Source organism: Hemicordylus capensis, chromosome 2, assembly GCF_027244095.1.
Source record: "Hemicordylus capensis ecotype Gifberg chromosome 2, rHemCap1.1.pri, whole genome shotgun sequence".
NCBI lineage: Eukaryota > Metazoa > Chordata > Lepidosauria > Squamata > Cordylidae > Hemicordylus > Hemicordylus capensis.
This window is the reverse complement of record NC_069658.1, coordinates 27,335,057-27,357,959: the sequence shown is the minus strand read 5'-3', so window position 1 is coordinate 27,357,959 and position 22,903 is coordinate 27,335,057. Positions and strand designations below refer to the sequence as shown.

The 22,903-nt window shown below is 44.7% G+C and overlaps 1 protein-coding gene across 2 annotated transcripts in view; it reads right to left on the bottom strand.

Moving 5' to 3' along the window:
* Positions 1–2,822: 2,822 nt before the first annotated feature.
* Positions 2,823–22,903, bottom strand: part of EGFLAM (EGF like, fibronectin type III and laminin G domains) — a 173,214-nt gene continuing 153,133 nt past the window's right edge. Inside the window, exons 19-24 of one of the 2 annotated variants that reach the window (XM_053303992.1) lie at positions 20,464–20,487; positions 14,550–14,628; positions 13,566–13,709; positions 8,575–8,658; positions 7,257–7,360; positions 2,823–5,381 (exon numbers count right to left, since the gene is read on the bottom strand). In XM_053303992.1, coding sequence (XP_053159967.1) covers positions 5,227–5,381; positions 7,257–7,360; positions 8,575–8,658; positions 13,566–13,709; positions 14,550–14,628; positions 20,464–20,487 — 590 coding nt within the window. In that variant the 3' untranslated portion in view covers positions 2,823–5,226. The remainder of the gene's footprint in view (positions 5,382–7,256; positions 7,361–8,574; positions 8,659–13,565; positions 13,710–14,549; positions 14,629–20,463; positions 20,488–22,903) is intronic. The other variant, XM_053303993.1, reaches the window with a different exon arrangement.

Sequence of the window (22,903 nt, the reverse complement as noted above, 5' to 3'; positions counted from 1 at the left end):
TGCACAACATAAGGCCCGGGGGACAGATCTGGCCCGTGGGGACTTTTCCCCCAGCCCCAGGGGTGGCCCAAAGTTTTGTGGTGAGGTGCAAAATGCTATTTTGCCCTGTGGCCCTGGATGGGGTGAGTCCCCTTCCAAATTAACCTTTGCAAACTTTGAAAGTGCATAAAAGGCAGGCAGGAAGGAGGGTTGCTAGCAGCTGCCTCTTCTCTCATGCTGTGGGTAACCAATAATTCCATTCATTAGTATTTTTCAGTGCTTTCCTTTATATTTAAGAATGGATGTTAATGTATTTTATTTGTTATTTATTTATTTAAACTATTTCTAATCATTGATGTGTATATATTAATCATGTGTACAATGTGCATTTTATCATGTGTACAATGATAAAATGTAATCATTAATGTGCTGAACATTGACCTTGGCCCCCACACACGAAGTCATGCGTGGTTCCAGCCCACTGGGGTATTTGGGTTGTGCACCCCTGATAGAGGGTGTGGTGGTTAGGGGCTTCTGCGCCCTACCTCCCCTTCCCCCCCTTCACCAAAGGGCAGTTCTTTTGTGAGGCGAGGCACAGTGGGTGATCATCTCAGGCAGCTCCTCACTTGAGGCACCAATGAGGAAGAACAATGCCCTCCTACACCCCACTTTAATGGGGGAGAGTTGGAGGAAGGTGTGTACAGGGGGCAGTATTTGGTGTTCTGCCTCAACTGCATGGAGGTTTTGAGCCACCATTTCTGCCCCACTAAGGTCATGCAGCAGCTTCTGCCACAGCAGTAGAATAGGTGGGGAGAAGTGCTTTGGATACAGAACTTGAACTGTGGTGAGTGATGGACCAGCTCCTCTCAGGTTGATTCTAACCTGGATCAGAAAATATGAGCATTACTGGAACACCTTCTTTAAAGGTTCTAAACTGCCTCGTAATATTGGCTACACCTTCTCATATGACCTCATCCTTTTCAACCACCTTTCACAATTTTAATTTACTTTTTGACTAAGTCCTGGACATTAATCGCAACTCAGATGACAACTTGGGTGACTTTTAAGACCGCACAGATCTTAGCCCATGGATTGCACAGGTTTCCCAGGCTTTGGAGCTTGCCCACAGTCCTCTGAAGCCTTAAAACTCCACATGTGGGGTAGGGGTTTGCTCAGTGATGTCTGAGCTATGTCTATGTTTTGTCCAAGTCTTGCACACTAGACTTAAATGAGAAGCATATTCTGCATTGTACAAAACTGTGTTTTACATTTCAACCTGTACAATGAAACGCTACAATAAAATGTGTCTGTAAGTTTCCTCCTCCTGGGGCTAACAGCAATGCAGGAGGGTGGAATCGGGTGGGGAATCTTGCAAGATGGTGAACCCCTTCAGGACAGGATTATTGATTTTAAAATGCTATACACTGCTCTGAATCCATCACAGCAGGATATAAACCAATGAATTTACCTCTCCGCCCTGCACCATAGTCCTAATTGCCCTACAGCAGGGGTGGGCAGACTTTTTGGAGTGGGTTTTTAAGTCTACTTTCTAGTTTTAAGCCTACTTTCACTGTGATTCCGTGTGTGTGTCCATCCCACACTATCAACTTTGCATTGCCAGGACCAATGGGAACCAAATCGGTTACACAAAGGGACATGTCAATGGCATAGTTAGTGATGATGTCATCCACCCCGATTCAAGTTGGTGTACACATACATGTTTGAGGGACAAATGGACTAACTTGTGGACTGTCTAATCAATTTGAACCAAATGTGGTACAGTTTTAGTGAGTGGCACATAGGGACACCTCAATTGTTTAGTTTGTAATGATGTCCGATTCAAGATGGTGGGTTTGTGAACATTTGGGTCACAAGCAGGAGTGTTGCTAGGGGAGAGGGGGCCCATGTTCACTCCTCTCGTCAGCGGCTCCTATGAGTGAGGGGGATAATGAAGAAAATAGGGAGGGGTGAAGCTCAGGGGCCCTCAGGAGCTAGGGGGACTAACTTCTTAACCATCTAACTGATTTGAACCAAATTTAGTCTAGTTGTAGGGATAGTGAAAGGAAAGCAGGCAGCTTAGTTCTTACTAGAACTCCTCCTCCTCCTCCTTTTGTTTTGTTTTCCAAGAGCCCTGGGAGGTACTATCATGAAATAGCAGCTTGGGAAAGCAGAGCTAGTCACACAACAGCAGCTTGGGGAGGTGGAGCCAGTCACAAAACAGCAACTTCTATAGAAACATACATTAACAAAATAGATTTTAACATCAAAGCTCCTGAACTATATCAAAATTATAATGCAGGACAGGAGGGAAGCTAGATAAGTTGCTTTGTGGGGGAAGAGACTGGGAAGAGATTGATGGAAGAAAAAGAAAAAGCAACTCTGAGCATCCTGAGAGAGAGCAAGATTAAAAGGGGCATGGCCATTGGCCATGTTCCTACTCAGCCAACCAATCAGAAGCAGGGCTGGACTGGAGGCACTGAGAGGGCGGTGGAATGTATGTGGGGAGGGCGCTGGGTTTTGAGCAGAATGGGTACTTAAGGGTGGGAGTATTCACTGCTGCTGAGTGCGGCAGGGCGCAGGGGCGCTCTGCGGGGGGGGGGGCACACCAGGAATATGCCCTGTGGGCCAGTCTGAGCCTGATCAGAAGTAGAGTATTTGCTGGAAGGAAGAGAAGCAAGGCCAAATGCTTGGAGAGCTATTTCAAATGAGTCTCAGCGTTACCAGTTGGTCCCAAGCTGCCTAATGCTCACCCCTGCCCTGCACAAAATATTTTGATTTAACCCATACACCTCCATGTGTATCCTTGGTTCAGATGTTAAAACAAAATACTTGCTGCCAACATATTATAGTTAGAACACATTTTAACATATTTTCCATACTTTTAAGCCAGAAAAGATTCATTAATGTACATTTTCAGCTGTCTAAATTTACACCAGAAAAAAAAGAGAAATTGTAAAACCAGTTACATTTCACAAATATGTCCAAGGAAACTGTACCAGAAGCACATGCAAAACTTCCTTGCCCCAGCCTATAACCACCTCAGCGCACTCTTCATTTCCTTTGGGGAAGCTGTGTGACATGCTAACCTGGGTAAGACATCTACTCTGTTTACAAAATTATGCTAGCCAATCAATGCCACAGCTGCTGCTATATAAAAATATACAAGTACAAAATTACTGCTATAAAATGTGGTTGTCGATATTTCATTGCTTTGTAATAAAAAAGTAGACTCTTTAAATAGTAAGAACTGTCCTCTTCAGCAAACGGCATAATTAGGAAAGGAGTTTGCTTGTGTGGGTATTTACATTAGGCAGAATGAAGCTGCAAAAAATATTTTTCTTAATAAATGGGAATGGGATAAGTAATGCATAAATACAGCGCTTTTAAAAATACACCACTTGGTTTGCTGGATGATACAGGCATTGTGTCATTACCAACTGTAAAAGGTACACATGTCTCAATACTGCTCTCTTGGTCGAAAGGAAGCTTCCTACAAACCATAGCAATCACTCTGCTACTGTTAGAACCTGGACTGATGCACAACTTTGTGAACTGACAATGTGGTCCTTCAAAACCTCAACACCACTGCAGAATATCAGCCCTTCTCTGCTTACAGATTTCAGTCTGGGCTTCAGACATTAGAATAGAATGATTTCTGCTGGGGAGGCAGGGAGAAGAGTAAAGGTGAAGCAAGATGAAACTAGAAGACCACATGATTAAAAATATTCCTGGATTGCACCACTTCAGTCAAAAGGGGGGACTGAATGAATCAATCCCCACCCCACATGCAAAAACTCCCTGAGGTGATTCTCACGACCGCAGGAAAGCGGGCTAAGGGAGCCTAACCCACTTTCCTGCGGCCATGTGCTGCAACACACGCAGTAAGTCCTCCTCCCCTTAAACAAGGTTAGTGGAGCAAGCATCCCACTAACCCTGTTCTTCTGCTTGTGAGACTCTGTGCCGTGGTGAGTCATGAGGAGACCCTTGGCCGGGAGGCTAACACAAGCGCAGGGACGGCTCCCTGCTAAGCCCACTTTCCCTGCAGCGCCCGGTAAGGCTCTGTTCGTGTGGAGAGCCTCCCAGTATGTAGAAAACTCGCTTTCAAGGAGAACATTCTCTCCCAGTCATGCTGCTACACAGAGATTTCTTTGCAATGGTCCCAGGCTGGCAATCAGCCAAGTACGCAACATCCTCCTCCCTACAGTCTGAAGTGGGACAGTCCAGAAACTGTGTGACCTGCTGTTTCTCTAGTGTTTGATACAGAGACTGTGGTCCCAGTGCATGATGGTTGCAGGGGGAGGTATTGGCTTATTCCAAAACAGAGGAGTGTGGTTTCAGCAGACCATGTGGCTGCCCATTCATGGTTCCTGGGAGTTTTTCACACCCGGCTTTTTGTTCACATCTTCTCCCAAATGGAGGTGTGCATTCACATATCGGCCAAATTTACTCTGAAGGTTACCTGCAAGCTACCAGGGAGCACGTCTCACACACACAATTTGGGTTTTTCATCTCATGTTAGAGTGTAGCCCAATCTATATCCGGGGTTTTAAAAACCCAATTTTTGCATCGTATTTTGGGGGCAACTTCCAACTCGCAGTAAAGCCTTACAGAAAACCCACGGTAAAGCCTGCTGTCTGGGAAACCCTCTGATGATCAGCCTCACCATCACGGGTGCTGGGGAGAGGGTGGGAATCAATGTAGTGGCAGCACTGGAAAAGTACAGCTGGAGGCCTCACGCCTCCCCCTTCAATGCATGGATGGCAAACCAGGTGCTGCTCCCTGCCACAGGAGCCAGGGCCCCACAGCCAGTGACCCAGTGCATTGACAGTGACCCCCACCCTCTCTCTCACTTGTTTGTCAGTTGACTGCTGCAAATGGAAATGGTTTATCGAGATGCATGTTTGAAGCTGGTATTGGATCTGGCAGAGAAGGACACATATGTATATACACATATACACCCAGCAGGAGAAGCACTATCCGTGTGCAACTGCCCTTGCTGGATTGTTCTCTAAAGACATAGTAGTTAGGTGTGATGCTTCTGCTCCAAAGCATTCAATCTGACTGAGGCAGTACAACGTCCAAAAGGAAAGGAGAGTGGGAAATGGGCCTGTCCCTTTATGCTTTCCCTTCAGTTTGGCTCTTGCTTCCAGGCCCTGCTCAACGAGTCTTCCATATGCAAGTTCAGTCATTTTCTTGTTGCTGAAGTGCGTGCCAGGAAGGCTCTTCCGTGTGAAGAAGATCCTCCTCTTACTTTGTCCCGCAAGTGTTGATGTTCTTCCCGTCAGCTGCATCTTCAACCAGTGAAATGTGATAATCTGTGGAAAGGGTGAAGTGGGAAATACAGCCTACCAGTCCTCTCATATATTGTCTGTTCGTGTGCAGCGCTATTTCCTTCATTCCACCTGGCAGAGAGAAAGGGAGAAAAGGAGCAAATAAAGAAAATGAACGACAAACTCTGCACTGCAACTGGACTTCCGGCACTCAACACGTAGCATGTGATGTCAGAACTTCTGGTGGCTTTTGCTTTGCAGCTGGAAAGAGCAGTTCACGCAAAACACTCACTTCTAACCACACACTCCTCCTTAATTCATATCAGCCCCATTGATTTAAATGAGGCTTGGTTTACACACAGAGTAGAATGAGGCGGTCAAATGGACTGCACCACATCAAACGTTGCCTTTTAGTTGGATCCAGATAATTGTTTCTCATGCATCTGATTATGATAAGCTTGATAAATGAGCTTTTTCTGAGGGGGGCTAATTGTGAGGACCACTTGACCAGACAGATGGATTTGGAAGGCCTCGCTTCAAATCACCTCTGGACAAGCTGCATCGCCTGGGCAAGTATGTCTCTCTCAGCCTCCAGTTCCCATACATACAATATGAACACAGAAACCCCCTTTAGAGCACTATTGTGAAAATGAGCAAAATAAAAAGTGGCAGGTACACTGACCATTTGGTTTCACATAAATGATAAATGAATTTCTAGTAGTATGAAGCGTTGCAAATAGGCATTACTCTTCCTTCAGTTTCTAAGTGGTTCTAGAGACTCAAGGCCAGGTCAAATATTCAGTTACTGAGATCATATAATCCTCCCAAGAGACTCGACGGCATCAAGTTTTCATGTGAGGAGCCATTTGTTTGAAAGTGAGAATCACGACCCAGGTTTTGGAGAAGAGGAGTCTGAGAGAAATGTCGTAATCGGTTTTCACAGGGGTGTGTGTGTGTATGTGTGTTTGCATGTTTGTTACATACGCTCAAACAAGATACTTCCCATATAAAAACTGAGAAGGTATCAAGTCATATGGCTGGACCATTCCCCTTACTGAATATATAAAGTATGAACCCTGAATGTGGCCTCAGAAAGTTTCTCCTCTGCATTGTGGTTTAGAGTTATAGCCCACCCTATTCCTGGGACATACAGTAAGTGACTGTATTTTCTGATCTTGTGTTCCAGAATCCTCCCAGACCCTCCATGAAGGGTCTACTGTTGCCACAGTGAAGTCGATTACAGTTATTTCCATTTTTACAAATCGTCCTAGAAGTCTCAGAGTGAAACACTCTCTTGATGTAACCACAGTTGCTTGTACAAGAGTGCTTTCTTGTGGATGTTATGAGGAACAGCATGAAATGTTACACTGGAATTTGTTGTCCTTGTGGACAATCAGTTCCAACGTCATTGCTTTCCCTTGCAACATCATTGTTTTTCCTGGCAGGCATGGTCACAGACAGACACCTAGGGAGGCAAGCAATAGTGTGAAAACCATTCGAGATTTTGCAGCTGGACTGAGATATGAAGAATGGAAGTCTCCTTCAGTCCAGCATGTAATAGACCAACCAAAAACTAGATTTGACCATTAAAGGAGCAATTTACACATAGCTGTGATACCTCATGCAGCTGAATTGTGGCTAATCTCCACTGAAAAACATTTTGATTGGTAATAGGAGGCAGGAGGAACACTCTAGTCTTATTATGTTGTACCTGTATTCAAATATCTGAACACATGTAGATGTTTTTGTATCTGTGTAAAAAAGTGAACCTGGGCACAGGCTCCTTGAAATGCAGGATACCAGTAGGAAATGTCCTGTGGCACCTGCATGTGAATAACTGTGCCTGTGTACAGATCTGTACCTGTGTGTATTGTACAAAGATTGTACAAGCCTTGTGCATTGCAATTGATCTGTGAGGGCGAGTCCTCAAATGATAAGCATGCATGTGTGAGCACTCCACAAAATGCTTAGTAAAAATGAATACGGAAGGAATTAGGAGGAGCTTACCAATGTACAGGTCCCCATTGATGTTCAATTGTCTCATCATTCCTGGTGATTTTCCTGTTCTAGCACCATAATCATCCACTGTTACCTTCCCAGACTGTCCATCACTTAAGTTAAAAAAAATAAGACATGCTTTCAGATGGTTTCACATCATCACTGATTTAACATGGAAAGGCCAGTACCAAATTTATCCTGCTGATATATAGTACGATTATAGCAGAAATTGTTCTCTTATTTGGAAGTCTCTTATTTTATTAAAGATATGGTCTTCCTAACCTGATCCACTGTAGAAATCCAGTTCTTCGGCAGATAACTAAAAAGCTTATTATGACCCAGAACTGACGCTTCATCCCTCTCTTCAAAACCTACTTTGTCTATAAAACCTTTGGAATAATCCCTAGTCCACATTCCCGATTGAAACTAAGCTTTTAAAATTTATATTAAAAGTTTCTATTCTGCCTTTCTCCTTTACAAGCACTCCAGAAGGCTAACAAAATATAGACAAAACCCAGCAATAATAAAATAGCAAGTAACATACTGAATGATAGACCAGCAAGAATGAACCCTGTGAAAAACAGGAGCAGCATGAGAGTGGTTCATTCCGTTCATCACCCCACTCCCATACGCCTTCCAGAAAAAGAAGGCGCTGATTCAATACTGGAAGGCTAGGAGTGAAAGTAGCTAACCAGGCATCTCAAGGAAAAAAATTCCTTCTTTTCAGCGTGGATGGCTGGAAAGACTCATTTGGCTCAAGTCAAATTGTGTGTGTGTGAGGAGGGAGAGGGCAGAGGCAGAGGCAGGCAGGCAGTTCGACACAGAAGAGAACCTTGCTGATGGCCTGAGAAAGCAGGTTGGTTCATATGGGAGGAGGTTTTAGTTCTAGTTCTAGCTCTGTCTAGGCCATTTGGGTGCAAGTGGAGTTGCTCATATTCACTCTGTGCCACCTTTGCCTACTCTGCCTCTGTTGGTGGTTTCTCTTGCCTTGTTCCTCTCTCTGTTTTCTTTTCCCTAGATGAAATTCTGGTTACACTTCTTTCCCCATAAAGCACCCTATACACTGATGTAAATAAATACAGGCACTTCCCGAGTTACAAACACCCAGCAACTTACACAGATCCTTACATGGCAACAAAGCTCCATAACTTATTAAATTAAGGAAGTCCCCAACTTACAAACGCCAACCCACAGAAACAACTCATCACTCTTGGGGACTATAGGCATTCTGAGTTACAAACATCTGACTTACGAACAAACTTTTGGAACACAACCTGTTTAAGTTGGGGACTTCCTGTAATGACCATTATCAATAACAATGATGTACCGAACTGCCTTTACTCTGTGCCACCTGCCATCATTGAAAGAGCCGTTCACCACAATGGATGCAATGCCGCTGCCAAGGTTGTAGCTGGAACCAAAAAAGAAAATGCTCATTTAAACCCCAGAGTTCACAATCATGCTTCAGTTCTGCCACTTTTTGCCAGCACTCTAATGGGAGTATATGGGTTTTAAGGACACGGAGTCATGAAAACACCCTCTTCATTGAGCATAAGAGAGTGGAAGTGGACTGCAGGATCTCTCACTGCCCAAAGTCCTTTCCCTCTCAGGAGCGAATTTCCCATCCTTCCATCTTAAACATGATTTCATTAGCAGCAACGTTGTGATTAGCCATATTAACAATGAGATGGGGCAAAGGAGAAGGTGTATTCTTGCAGTCTGCTCCTGATCTCTTAACCACCAAAACACCTTCTTCTTTGGCCCATGGGGAATTAATAGCATCTCAATGTTAAATATTAATTGTTAATAACACATACATTAATTAGAGCTGGGAAAGGAGTAGACAAACCAAAGAGCTGAATTTATAAATATGGAGCAAAGGTCTATCAATACCTCCTAAGTACAATAGCTATGTGAAATCTGCATGTTCCAGTGACCATATTCTAAGGGTAGGCAAGATGGCATGACTCAAGCCTTTGTGCCTTTCTTGTTGTACTCTTCATGTTTATGTTCTTAAACAAGAAACGATGCAAATGTTTGCAAAATAAAGGAAAAGATAAACAGGGCATGTGCAACAAAACAGGACTTTTGCCACAATCATTCAAATGTGCTAAGTCGTTGGGTTCTTTTTCTGATCATTCTGGGCACGGAGAAATCTGAGTTTTTCAACTTCAAAAATGAAGTTTTTCACCCCAAATTGGATTTTGTATAAATGTATTAATATTCCCAAATGTAGGATTTACACATTCTTAAAAAACTGATTCTGAATGTCTGCACTTTTTCCTGTCTGCACCAATTTTACTGTCTTACATATGAAGCAAAATCCACAGACCTAGCCTCTGCTAGCCCGATTTTCTACAATCGCGAGAACCACCGGGCTCGGCTGAGAGCCTGGTGGTTCTTGAGTGGGAAACCCGTTTAAGTACGCTAACCCAGGTTTTTTTTAGTGTGAGTAGCCACGGCACAGCTCTGCACTGCGGTTACTCATGAGGAGACCCCCAGTGGGAGGCTGAAAAGCATCCTCCTGGCTCGGGGGTCTCCCCAGTATGCCCTGCACGCTCATGCAAGAGAAGAGGGGAGGAAGATGGAGGCAACCGTAAACAAGTTAACAGGATGTATCACATGTAGTAACATGCACTTAGGCTAAGTTTCAGTAGGGGGCAAGGATTAAGGAATTCTTGCCAAAAGCTTAATGGAAAAGATGGGTTTTGAGAAGGGAATTGAAGGAAGAGAGAGACGTATCATCTCAAACAGCATGCAGAGGTGATTCCAGACATTGGGGCAATACAGAAGAAAGGATGGAGTCATTTGAGGGTGCAGGAAAATTTCAGACAGCTGAGGATGGTGCAGTTGGGAGGATGAAAGGATGAGAGCAAGGATATATCAGAATATAGGAACAAAGAAGCTGCCATATATACTCAGTTAGCTCATTGGTCTATCTAGCTCAGTATTGTCTTCACAAACTGGCAGTGGCTTCTCACAGATTGCAGGCAGGAATTAGGGATGTGTATGGAACCGACTGGGGCTGGTTTGATGGCAGGGGATATCTAACTTTAAGGGCAGGGGAGGGTGCACTTACCCCCTCACCACCTCATTTCCCCCACCGGTGCTCGGTTTTCCAAAAGTCTTTCGAGGCGGCAGCGTACCTTCCTGATGCCCAGTTTGCCCCATTGTCCAGATGTGACCGCAAATAGTGAACGCCCCTGCACACGTCGGCACACTCATGAGCGTGTGCGCCATGCGCACACGTGCCAACGCACAAAGGCGCGCTCACTACTTCCAGTCACATCTGGACAACGGGGCATCAGGGAGGTATGCTGCCACCCAGAAGGACTTTTGGAAAACCGAGCGCTGGTGGGGGAAATGGGTGGGAGTGCACCCTCCCCCACCCTTAATGTTAGACACCTCCTGCCGTCAAACCAGCCATGGAAGTGCCAGAACCACCAGTCCATCGAACTGGTTTGGAGGCCCATAAAGGGACTCCAAAGCGGTTCCATGCACATCCCTAGCACGAATCTCTCTCAGCCCTATCTTGGAGATGCCAGGGAAATAACTTAGAACCTTCTGCTCTTCCCAGAGCGGTTCCATCCCCTGCGAGGAATATCTTACAGTGCTCACATTTTTAGTCTCCCATTCATATGCAACCAGGGCAGACCCTGCTTAGCTAACGGGATAAGTCATGCTTACTACCATAAGGCTACTGAGTGCTTTGATGCTAGAAAGCATGAGGACCCTGTGTTGGATCCAAGATATCTAAATGAATTTAGGCCCATTCACAGGTTATGTTCAGCACTCTTACAATGAGTGCACAATGTACACAGGTACAGTCATTCACATGTTATGTTGAATGCAGGTACAGAAAGTACACTTCCTATCTGTACCATGCAGGCCCTGTATCAGGGCCTGCATCCAGGTTCACGTAAAAAAATGAACACAACTACAGCCATTCACACAAACACATATACAAGTGTACAGACATCTGTAGATTCCTAGAACATACTGTCTGAATCGGGCTTTTGTTGGCAGTATATTGGAGAAAAGTGAGGGGGCCAAGGAGCAACTACGAAAAATGAAACAAACAGGCAAAAGAACATCCCCACCACCACCACCACCACCACCAAAACAAGTGCTGTGAACTGTTTATTATGAAAAAGCTTGAGTATGATTGCCCAATGCATTCTCATTGCTGTCAGGGCCATGAGCTCGTCATAGATCTTCATGCACTACCTCAATTGCCTGAGGTGTCTCTTAAAGTGTATTTTCCTATTCTGTGAAAGCAGCATTTTACTGCATTGCCCATGTATAATAATACCAGAAATGACAACTGTTTTCTCAAAAAAGAGTCTGCAGTTATTTAATCTGAAAAAGAAAACTAACAAAAAGGAACAGTGGACCTTTAGATAAACTGGCCAAGAAAATAGAGGGAGTGCCTCTTGAACATTTCCTAAGGCATTGGGGGGCGGTGGAATTCCGTTGAGGACAGAGCACTAGTTTTACTGTTTCTCACTTCCTGGGTTTACATTTTGCTTTTGACAGAAAGAACATTTGCTTCTGAGAAAAACGAGTCGGAAAGCCCTCGGTTGCATTACAGAAACAGCGAGTGGATTAAATAAAATATATAAAACCAAACAACAAGGTAGCTCTCAACTTCCTACACTTTCCCATGGGACCAAACCAACTTGTACACTCGGCCCATCCAGTTTTCATTGGCCTTGCTTTTTCCTATTGACTGCATGTACAGGAAATGTACTTTTACTTCAAAGGTAATTACATTGTATGGCACAGATGCAGATCCCTGTGTGTCCCTGTCCACATCATGCTGCCACCCAGGATGGTACCCAGGGAGAGTCTGAGGGAAGGTCATGTGCTGGGGCACTCCTCATCCTACACTCTTAACCTGTCTCCCAAGGTGAAAAGAGAGCAACAGAACCCAGAGGTGTCAGGTTTACTTGAGTCTGGGATCAATTTTGGCCCAGTGTGCCTAAATCTCTTTCAACCATGCACACACTTCAAGGGATTGGAGAGCTCGATGTTCACAAAGGGATGCAAGTGCACATGACTCCCTTCATTAACCCCTGCTAACTGGGCAAGGGGTACCTTTTAACGTGGTGGTTCTCTTTATTTAGCAGGGGGAGAGTAACTGGCCCTATCCACCTCCAGCACAGGGCCTCCAGTGACTGTTGCTGGTTTCTATCTTGTGTTTCTTTTTAGATTGTTTGCCATTTGGGGACAGGGAGCCATCTTATTTATTCATTTATTTCTCTGTGTAAACCACCCTGAGCCATTTTTGGAAGGGCAGTATAGAAATCGAATGAATGAATGAATGAATGAATGAATATAAATGGGGCAGCCCTTGCATAGGAACACAGGAAGCTGCCTTATATCAGTATACCAGTGTTCATTGTAAGGTCCAGAGGCCACTGATGGTCCCCATTTACCCAAAGTGTGACTCCCCAATGAATTGTTTCCTGGGCCTGTGTGAAACTTTGGCCAAAGCTGAATACCCTGCACCAAGCAGATGCCTGGCACTATGCAGAGATTACAGATTACAGTAATCTTGAGCTCCTGCACCAAACTCAAAGGAATGCACAGAGTGCCAGGAAGTGTAGCCCTTCCCAGCGCTCTCCTCCAAGTGCTCTTCAGAGAGAGCTCTCTCTCTCTCTTTCTCTTAAGAAAAGCACAGTCCTGTGCAGAGGCAGAGGCGCTCTTACCCCTGGATCTTGGGGCCATGGCCTCCAAGGTCAAGGGGGGGCTCCAAATGGTCAGAGGGGGCCTCCTGCAGCCACCCTTTGCCCGTCCTGCTGCGCCGAACCTCTGTTTTTTCTTCCGTAATTTCAGCTGAGCCGCCATGTGCCTGTCCATGTGCCACCCTGAGGGGTGGTGGCCGGGGTGTGTGTGTGAGCCAAGCAGGCCTCCCCTCCATGATGGCAGCCAGAGCGACCTCTAGGCCTGTCCATCCGGCCCAGCGGCTCTTGATAACTGTGAGGCGCTCCAGTGTGCCTGCACAGTTGAAACAGATAGTCTCAAGCCCGTGACATCATTGTGTCTTGCCGTCTACCAAGTCAGACCATTGGTCCAGTCCAGGTAGCTCCAGTATGCACTACACAGACTGGCAACAGCTCTCCAAAGTTTCAGGCAGGAGTCTTTCTCAGCCCTCCCTGGAGATGTCGGGGATTGAACCTAGGACCTTCTGCAAGCAAAGGAGGTGTTATTCCATTGAGCTGTGGTCTCATCCCTGTGTGTGGCAGAACTGCACTTGCATATCAGACTTCCCCTGCCTGGAGCAAATTGATAGAGGAGGGATGCAGAACAGCTTACCTGAAGACCAAAGCGCCATCTTGAAGACCTAGAGAGATGAAATCACTGTTGGGTCTCATAGGGCTGTCTCCCCTCCACATCAAGAGACCATCCATCAGTGTCGTCTTAAACCTCATAAACACATTTGTTCTTGATCCTGATACTCTGTTTAGTGGAAGGTAGGGAGAAAACTTTTGAGTTGTACAAAATAAGAATTGGATGTTGCAGTGAAAAAAAGATACCTTCGAACCCCTACAATCCATCACTTTTTCTGAAGGTACATGGTTTGATTTAGCAGTAATATTTCTTTTCTGCTACCATACTAGTTGAGTCTTCTCTCCTAGAAATCCCTTTTTAAACCTGACATAGCTTAAGGCCTCAGCATGTCATAATCCGGCCCTGCCAGCATGCCTTTCCTTAATCACACGGGACTGTGGTTGATCTGAACCGCCCCTCTGGTGCTCCAAATATCCTTTAAGTCAGGGATCCTCAAGGTTGGGCCCCCAGATGTTCTTGGACTTCAACTCCCATAATCCCCAGCCAAAAGCCACTGGGCCTGGGGATTATGGGAGTTGAAGTCCAAGAACATCTGGGGGCCCAACATTGAGGATCCCTGCTTTAAGTAGTATTTGGATCCTGTGTAGGGAAGCTCTATTCTTTGGAAAAACCACACACACACACACACACACACACACACACACACACTTAAGCAACAGCATGTTGTGGAGTGGAGAGTTGTGTGCTCCCCTCTTAATGATATGGGTTGGGCCAATCAGGCAAAGTACCATCCAAACCTGCCCCGTGTTGGCATCTGGCTGGCTATTCTTTAAAACAAACACTGGACCAGATGGCCCTTAGTCTGGTCCAGAGAGACAGTTCTTATGTTCTTATTTGTCTGCATAACACTCTTCTCATGAAAAACTACTCAAAAAACAGGATTTCCTCGCATAAGGCTACTTGGTGATAACCGCAAGTGATGCTCAAGTTCCAACTTTATCAATTTACCTTTTAAGAATATCTGGACTATCATACGTGAGGTAACTGCGTCCAATAAATTGTGGGATCTCAATGGCTTCCATAATAGCTAGGAAAATTAAAGAAAACACAATATTAAAATGACAGATATTTTGTTTGAAAAAAGTTCCTATCAACAGGGTAAGAAGAAAGCACAATGAATATGAGTGTGCAGAAGATATACTCAATCAATAAACCCCTCTCAACGTGACCCCAGAAGTGGCATGCTATAATACTGGCAAGAAAAATATTTTTGATGCCCTTTAGGATACCTAAAGGGAAAATTGACAGTTTATACCGGTCAACGCTTCACCCCTGGGATTCTTCCAGAAGTGGAATATTTGGGAATGAATTAGAGATGAACTGGGAATGAACTTTGCATATTTCCAGCTCTCATCCCTCCTGCTCTCCTCAACTAAGCAACTAGGAGGATCCATTAGGCAGTTTCAAATGAGCACCAGGAAGTCTGGATTCTGACAATCTCCAGTTCCCAGTGAGCATGTGTACCTGAAGGGTGTGTCGTGCAAAGTTGCCCAAGTCCAGTTCCCATAGCCATGCACCCAACATTCTACTGAGTTGCACCCAACATTATCTGCCCACTTGGAACCAAGGTTTGAAGATGGGCAGAGAAAACTGGTAGAATGTCAGGCAGGCAGCTCAGGACCGGGACTTGGGGGCGGGTTTGCATGACATGCCCACTGGAATCAAGCACTTGCTGGGCAACCAGGGGCTTCAAGCAACTAGACTTCCCAGCAGTTGTGTGAAGCTGCCCTACATTTATTTGATTTCCTTTCCCCCATGGGACCAAAAGTGGGTGTTCTCTCTCTCTCTGAGAGTTCTTGTGTCCAAACAAACACAAGATCTCCCTGGTTCTATCTGCAGTAAGAGCAAGAGGGGAGAGAAAGGGAGAGCCTTCACAATTCCAGACCTGCTCCCAGGATCATAGTGGTTAGCATTCTAGAGGTGAAGAACTATCTGGAAAGACCAACAGGATAATGTGCCCCAGGCATATGCATATTTGGAAGGAGAAATGAAAGCATATACGTAACTCTTAGGAAATGAGCTAAAAGGAGCAGTCCGGTTTTACTCAAAGAAACCCAGATCCTTTCTAGGACCTCATGTATCCACTGTGTATTTTACTGCATTTATTTCTCACCCTTCATCCAAGTGGTTCAGGATAGTGTACATAGGCATTCCTCCTCCCTTCTATCCACACAACAACCCTGTGGTGTAGGTTGGGCTGGAAGAGAGTGATTTGCCCAAGGTCACCTAGCTTTATCGTTGAGTGAGGATTTGAACCAGGGTCTCCACACTCCTGGATACCACACTGGCTCGCACCAGCATTTCCATCCTATATGGCAGGAGTCTCACACTGCATCCCTCCTGCAGCTGTTGCCCTACAAATCCTATCATCCCGGGATACTTGTCATAGTAACTAAGGATGATGGGAGGTGTGCACCAGCAAACAGCTGGAGGGCTGAAATTTGAGTCCCCTCTCTCTGTGATAATAATTCAGTTTAGTTAAAAAAAAAAAAAAAACTAACAGCAAGCATGGTGGCTGAAGATTTTTTACAAACAATTGCTGTGTCACCTCAGAACTGCAGTCCATAGCAAAATCTGAGCATCTCTTCTAAGCTCAGCCATTGTATAGGATTTAACCCCACTGGTTATGCTTAGCTCCATCCGCATTAAGTGGATAAATATGCTTGAGGCAGCCAGGCCTTTCTGGAAAAAGGCAAGGCAACTGTCCCTATCCATCCCCAGCACAGCATCCCTCCAGGGGCTGTTGCTGGTGTCTATCTTATATTTCTTTTTTAGACTGTGCGCCCTTTGTGGACAGGGAGCCTATTTTATTTTATTTTATTTTATTTTATTTATATGTAAACCACTTTGTGAACTTTTGTTGAAAAGCGGTATGTAAATATTTGTCATATTTGTATTCATCGTAAGGCAAGCTATTTCTCCTTACCCCTTTCCCTCTAAGAACCCTAGCCTGTGGTATGAAGCAGGAACCTAGGGTACTTTGTACAGGAGTTCTCAACACTTGGGACCCCATATGTTGTTGGACTACAACTCCCATCATTCCCAACTACCTTTGACCATTGGAAATTGTAGTCCAACAACATCTGGAGACTTATGGTTGAGAATCCCTGTAGGACGTCTCCCTGCCAGCAGATGCTCCTTGTTCTAGCTTGCTGCTTAAAACGGAGCCCTCCTCTGCCAGCAGAGCTGCCACTTTCCCTGGGAAACAACCTTTCTCGCAATGTTTGTGCAGCCATTGCACAGAAATGAGCATCTCCTTAAAAACATCAGTGCAGCTTCAACACATCTCCATTTAAAGTTGTTGCTGTTCAATGTCCAGGCTTCTTCTAGGATGACAGCCAAACCCAGGACTATCAACTACATGATGCATTAATGCAGCCCCTTCCTCTGAAGTAAGAGTGTAATGTTTTTGGTGCATCATTTTGCTGTCCCCACTTCATCCTATTAGGACCAACAGTTGTTTTAGAAAGAGCCTGAGGATGAGCCACCAATTTCATATCACTGGCTTTCAACAGGACAGTTAAGCAACACATAACTTCCTCTAGTAAACAAATAACAGGGGGACCAAATAGGAGAACCAAGTTCAATTTTTCCATTTTCTCTTTTTGGCCTTTTCCTCTTCCTTCTTCCCTATCTCTAGGGCCAAACCACAAATGATGTGGGAGATCCACAACTGTATCCTCCAAACATTTTCTTCATCCAAGGGGGATGGGGAGGATGAGGCTGCCGATTTGCTCAGGGAATGGCAGTGGTGGTTTCCCTGGAATAACCCTTCCCTCCCTGGGATTTCCCCATGGTATAACTTGCCAGGCCCCGCCCTAGCTTCTATTAGCCTTACAAAAGGAAAGATATGTGCACAGATGCTTGACTTGTATTTTTCCCTCATGGGACCAACAGCAGCTGCCGAGGGGTAACTCAGATTGGGGAAATTGCACTGGGGAAAGAAGTATGATCCAGTACTGCTGCTCCAATCAAACTCTGAGACCCCTGTGCCTGTTTCAACATGTTCTAAACCCCAGCAGGAGTTCCACTATCAAATCTGCTGTATCGTGTGTGATTTGGCCCCCTGTGTCGACCTTAAGTCTTCCGGTTTGGTTTTTGCCTGTTGCTGCTGCTCTGAACAGAAAATGTTGCATTTACCTGCATAGCTAAGGAGGAAAAGCGGGGGAGGGGGAGGCATGGTAACAAAAGATGAAAATACCTGGTAGGCAAATGGCTGCTTCATCTGCAATGAAATTACGGAAAAATGTCCAATGTGGCTGAAGCAGGAACCGAGTCTTGCACCATGCGGGTCACAAATGCAGTGCCATCCACAACACAGGCTATGGTGTGCTATCGCCATTCGCAGGCTTCAAGAGAAGACCTGGGTTGTATAGAGCCAGGCGTTTCCTACATCACAGGCAACACTTTGGACCACACCCTTTCTGGATCCAGAGGAGGCGTGCAAGAGGCCCCCTTCGCCTTGAGCACTGAAGCTGCAACCCATCCCTCACCTGAGGATGTGGAAGCTTAGTGAAATCAATGGCCGATGGGCCGTGCAAGACAATGCCAGCAGCATTACTGATTGGCCGGTGCTGCTGTATACAGAAAAGCTAGCCCTAGCAGTGTACGTTCCCTTGCACAAGTGCTCGTGCGCTGTTTTAAGTAGTTGAGCAACTGCGCTCTTGCGCAACACAGTTGGGGCTGGCTTTTCCATGCGCAGCAGCGCTGGCTGACTGGTGCCTCTGGCCTCTGGATAGGCCTCTGCAAGGATAAAAGAGAGGCTTGCCTTATGCACCAAAGAGCTCACTGTTCAGGCTTTATCAGCACAAGTCTGCTATTTCCTGCAGAGCCCAAAAGCTTTGAGGCAATCCAGCACAAGTTAGATGTGCCTAAGGGTCAAATCACATTGTCTGAGCAGTCAAAGCACATACTGTATCTGACCTGGCATGTGGTGCAGATTTTTCTGGGAGTCACTGTTTAAGAGTGCAGGAGGTGGGTGCATGTTAGAATCCTTACCCACATGAACACATACAACTAGTATATCAGGGCTCTAGCCTTGGAATGGTCCAGTCCAGCAAAAGCTGCACCCTTTGACTGCTCTGATCATGTTTAGTTCATTTTTGAGACTCAATTGAGGCTCAGTTGAGGCTCTTTTTGAGCAAAAGTGCCATGCATCCTTTAAATGCTTAAAACCTAGGGCCAATGGAAGCTACTACATGATGCAGGATGGGTTGTTACATGGATTATCCCAATCACATGGAATTTCAGTGTCACTCCCAGTTGCCACAAGTACCTCTGCAATGAGACATGGGCATTCTCCATGCAATATGGACAATCCATGTGGGAAGCAGCTCTGCATATCAGATCTGCTCTATGTCATTCACCACATGGAAATTGTTTCCAGTGGCTTCCAACAGCAAGCATAACATCATGTAGACAAGGTTTGTCTAATTTCCACTGGACTGAACCCACTGGAAGCAATCCTGCTGCAAGTGGGTGAGAGAAAATCCCATTGACTTCAATGAGATTCATGCAAAAGCAACAAGGTGCAGGAATGCCGACATCACACCCCATTGAAAATGAATGGAACTTACTAGCATGAGAATGTGGGATTGAGGGTGACGCCTTCCCTATGTGCAAATGCCACGTGCAGTGCCAAATAGATGCTTAAACTTTCAAACTTCAAAAAACATTGCTAAAGATAGTGCAAGACTAATGGGGTTTGTCTCAAAGATGAAATGGAGAAGTCTGAAATCTCCAGGAAATGTTCTGTTGGTATATTCATGCTTTGGTGACATGCAAAGCTGTTCAACTGGAAAGGGTCATTTTCTTTGAGCACAATCCAGTGAAAGTTAAGAACTCTGAAGATATCCTAAACACATTGGCTTGAGGGTATGTCCCATAAAACATGCTGGGACTTAATCCCAATTAGACGTGCACATTTTGTTGATTTGGGGGAAATTAAGCACACATTCTTAAATCTGTCCCTCTGAAATCAATGGGACTTTAAAGTGCTTAACTTTGGCTGAATTATGTACAGTGTTGCTAAAAACCAGGGTTCTGTGTAACCCAAAGTTCAATATACCGAGTGAGCTTATTTGCCGATATGTCCTTATTTTTGCTTCTGATTCTGAAGTGTTTCCAAGATTCACATTTTGAATTCTTTGGCAAGGATAGAGTGGGATGCACAGAGGGAATCAAATAATGCCTGAGTTGAAAGCCACATGGTTTCAAGCTTTTTCTCTGCAGTCACAAGCACTAGCTTTCCCAATAAAAGCTTGAACTCCATGTTTCTAAAGCAAATCCTATAGATTTCTAGTATACACTCAAGCACCTGTAATACTTTATCCCAGCACCACTGTTCCCTCTAACAGGGATTCCCTGTTGACTACAACTTCCAGAACACCCACCTGCAATGGCTTTTGCTTGGGGATTCTGGGAGTTGTAGTCGACAACATCTGGGAATCCCTGTTAGAGGGGACACTGGCCAGCATCTGTAATATTTCACTCACAATTTTGAGTACTGTCTACCTAGCTTCTTCTTGTTCTTTCTAAAGTCCACATTTTAAAAAACGAGTTGTGCAATAATACCCACAAAATGCACTAGTTCCTACAATGCCTACTCTCCCACCTGCCCACACATATTTATGTTAATTTCAAGGTAATTCTTAATAATCACAGCTAGCAAGCTAATTACAAAGCTAATAATAACAATGCTGTATCATTGCATTGTAATCCAGAGTATGATAATGGATTGTAGTGTTATCCACAGGATCTGACCTGAACGTAGTTTCAATTACACTGCTAGCATTATAGAGCAGGCACACATGCATGCAAACACATACACAATGATGGAACACATTTCAAAGTTGTTACTTACTGTTCAGGCAGTAGTTTCCACATTCTTCAGTGTGTTAGCATAAAGCAGAAGAACAATCAGGCTTTATATTTTAGCAGCAAAGAATCCCCCATTTAAAAGGATCTCCCTGTCTTAGTGTAAAAATGTGGACCCTTTTTGCTGTCATAATCATGGATTGTGTCATTAAAGATCAGAAACAGAGCAGGGAAGAGATTGGACAAATTAGTGATGAGTTCACTCCTACTCACTTCAGATTATCTCAGAAAGTATCAGATTTCTTTCCCCCCAAGTTGGGAAGCAACAGGATCATTTTCTGACAGCAACTGTCTCTATTCCTGCCAGCCTCTCCCAAGCACCCTCATAGGAGCAGAGCGGAGCCACCACTGGGTGACAGTGTTCAAAGAACTCGGGCCACCACTCCTCAGGGGCCACACCCCTTTACTTATTAGTCTGGGTTGGTGCAGTAATGGCAGCAGAACTTGAAGAATGGGAAGGATTCCACCCCCACCCCTGTTTTTCTCTCATGCTGCAGGGCAGTGCATCAGGGGGGAAAGGTGCAGTGGCCCTAAAGATCTGGAGCCTTCCCAAGAGCTACTGCAATGACTTTCCACTTCCTGCATACTGCAGCTACTACTGGGTCCTCCCAGAGCAGAATGTGAAGGGCTAAGGGGCATTGTGTTTTGGAGATGGGCTAGGGTGGCGGGGCTAGTAAACGTCTTTGAGCTTAAGCTTGGAAAAGAATGTAGGGGGTTTGAAGAGTTCTCTTGTTTAAAGTGGATTTTTCTAAACCTCAGTGTTCTCCAAGAGTGTGCTTGCAGAAGTTCTTTTATTTTTTTAAATTTAAAATATTGAAAACATTTAATTCACAAATCATAGCATTGAAAACAATTTGTATGGGTTTGCAGAATCTTCTTCTATCCAGTTCAAACGAACAGGGCCTCTATAGGAGTGCCCTGTAACAAGAATCCAGAGGTACCATATGCAAGAACTAGCACTTCCATGCCATTGATGCTGCTATGCAATTTGTGTCACCGTGATGTACTGAAAATGGTTGAAGTGACCTTCCAGATAATCATGCGGATATCATCCCCACATGGAGGTGCTGCTTCTCATAAATGGCATCTCCATGGGAGCATTGCTGGAAGCCAGCCCCGCACACGTGCAGTGCATTTTTGTCCAAACCAGGCTAATGTTGTATATAAACAGGGGCTACACAACTTTTCAAAGGATTAAGCTTGGATTCATTAGAATAGAAACTTTTGCTGATTTTACCTTTGCTTGGCAATAGGTAAATTCAAACCTTACGGGACAATTATGTGTTCTAGAGCTACATCAATGGAATTCATTTCCGGCATTAAAATATGTGTGAAGGGCAGACACACATAGCTAAAATCTTGGGGACATAGCTAAAATCTTGGGGACCACAGTCTTTCTCAGGCTGTGGTCCCCCAGTAGGTGTCTATGCTTAGAGTCACTTGTCTGATCTTCATCTTGTATGCGTTTACTATTGGCAACACATTTCCCACCTAAAGAGTGATGACACCTTGAGAGTATGATCTTCTTTTTAGTAAAAGAAAGAAAGAAAGAAAGAAAGAAAGAAAGAAAGAAAGAAAGAAAGAAAGAAAACATACAGAAGAAGGATGCTGCCATCTAGTGGAATGAATCAGCATGCAATTTAGTATCTGCAGGTTTCAACTGACTTAAGATATTGACTGGAAATATCACATTCTATACCGGTTCTTAGCTTTTCTGAGGTCAGAGGAACAAAACCTCTTTACTTGGTAAAGAATTCTTTGGTGGTCTCCGATGTGTGACTGAGGAAAGATTTGTTCTTGCTGTCAAATTACAAGGGAACCAAAGTGTAGCAAAGGATTAGAGGTTGCAATGCTGTGCTGGCAGTTAACACAAATGAGGATAAAGTTACAGGGCCTATAAATCCCCTTGCTTAAGGGCATGAGCTAAGTTGTATTGAGAGGGACAACATGGAGCTTCCCTCTCTCATACGCAGGCACAGAGCTTTTTAATTCTAGCAGGGGATGTTTTAAACTTCAAACCACTACACACAAGCACTTTGCTAAAATTGATAGGGAGCTAGAACGATTTAGTCATGGGAATCTGTAATTAGATTAATTCTCCATATTTGCAATGGTCAAAGGTGTGCAGATAATCACAAATCCCACTTAACCCTTTTTTTAAAAGCTGCAAATTTTTGTTTTGTGTGAGTGCAAGACTCAACCTTTGGGATGTCTTGCAAATTCCATGACAACATTCAAGTTGGGCGAAAGCACATATATGATACACATACACCCCATGATTGTTCTGGATTCAACCTCTGTTTCTGATAATGGTTAACTGTGATGTCCTCTCCCTAGCACCAGTTCAAACAACACAGACTGATACGGTGAATCAATCTGTGCAGAGTTCAGTACGGGAGAATCTCGTTTCTTGTGAGGGTTCTGTT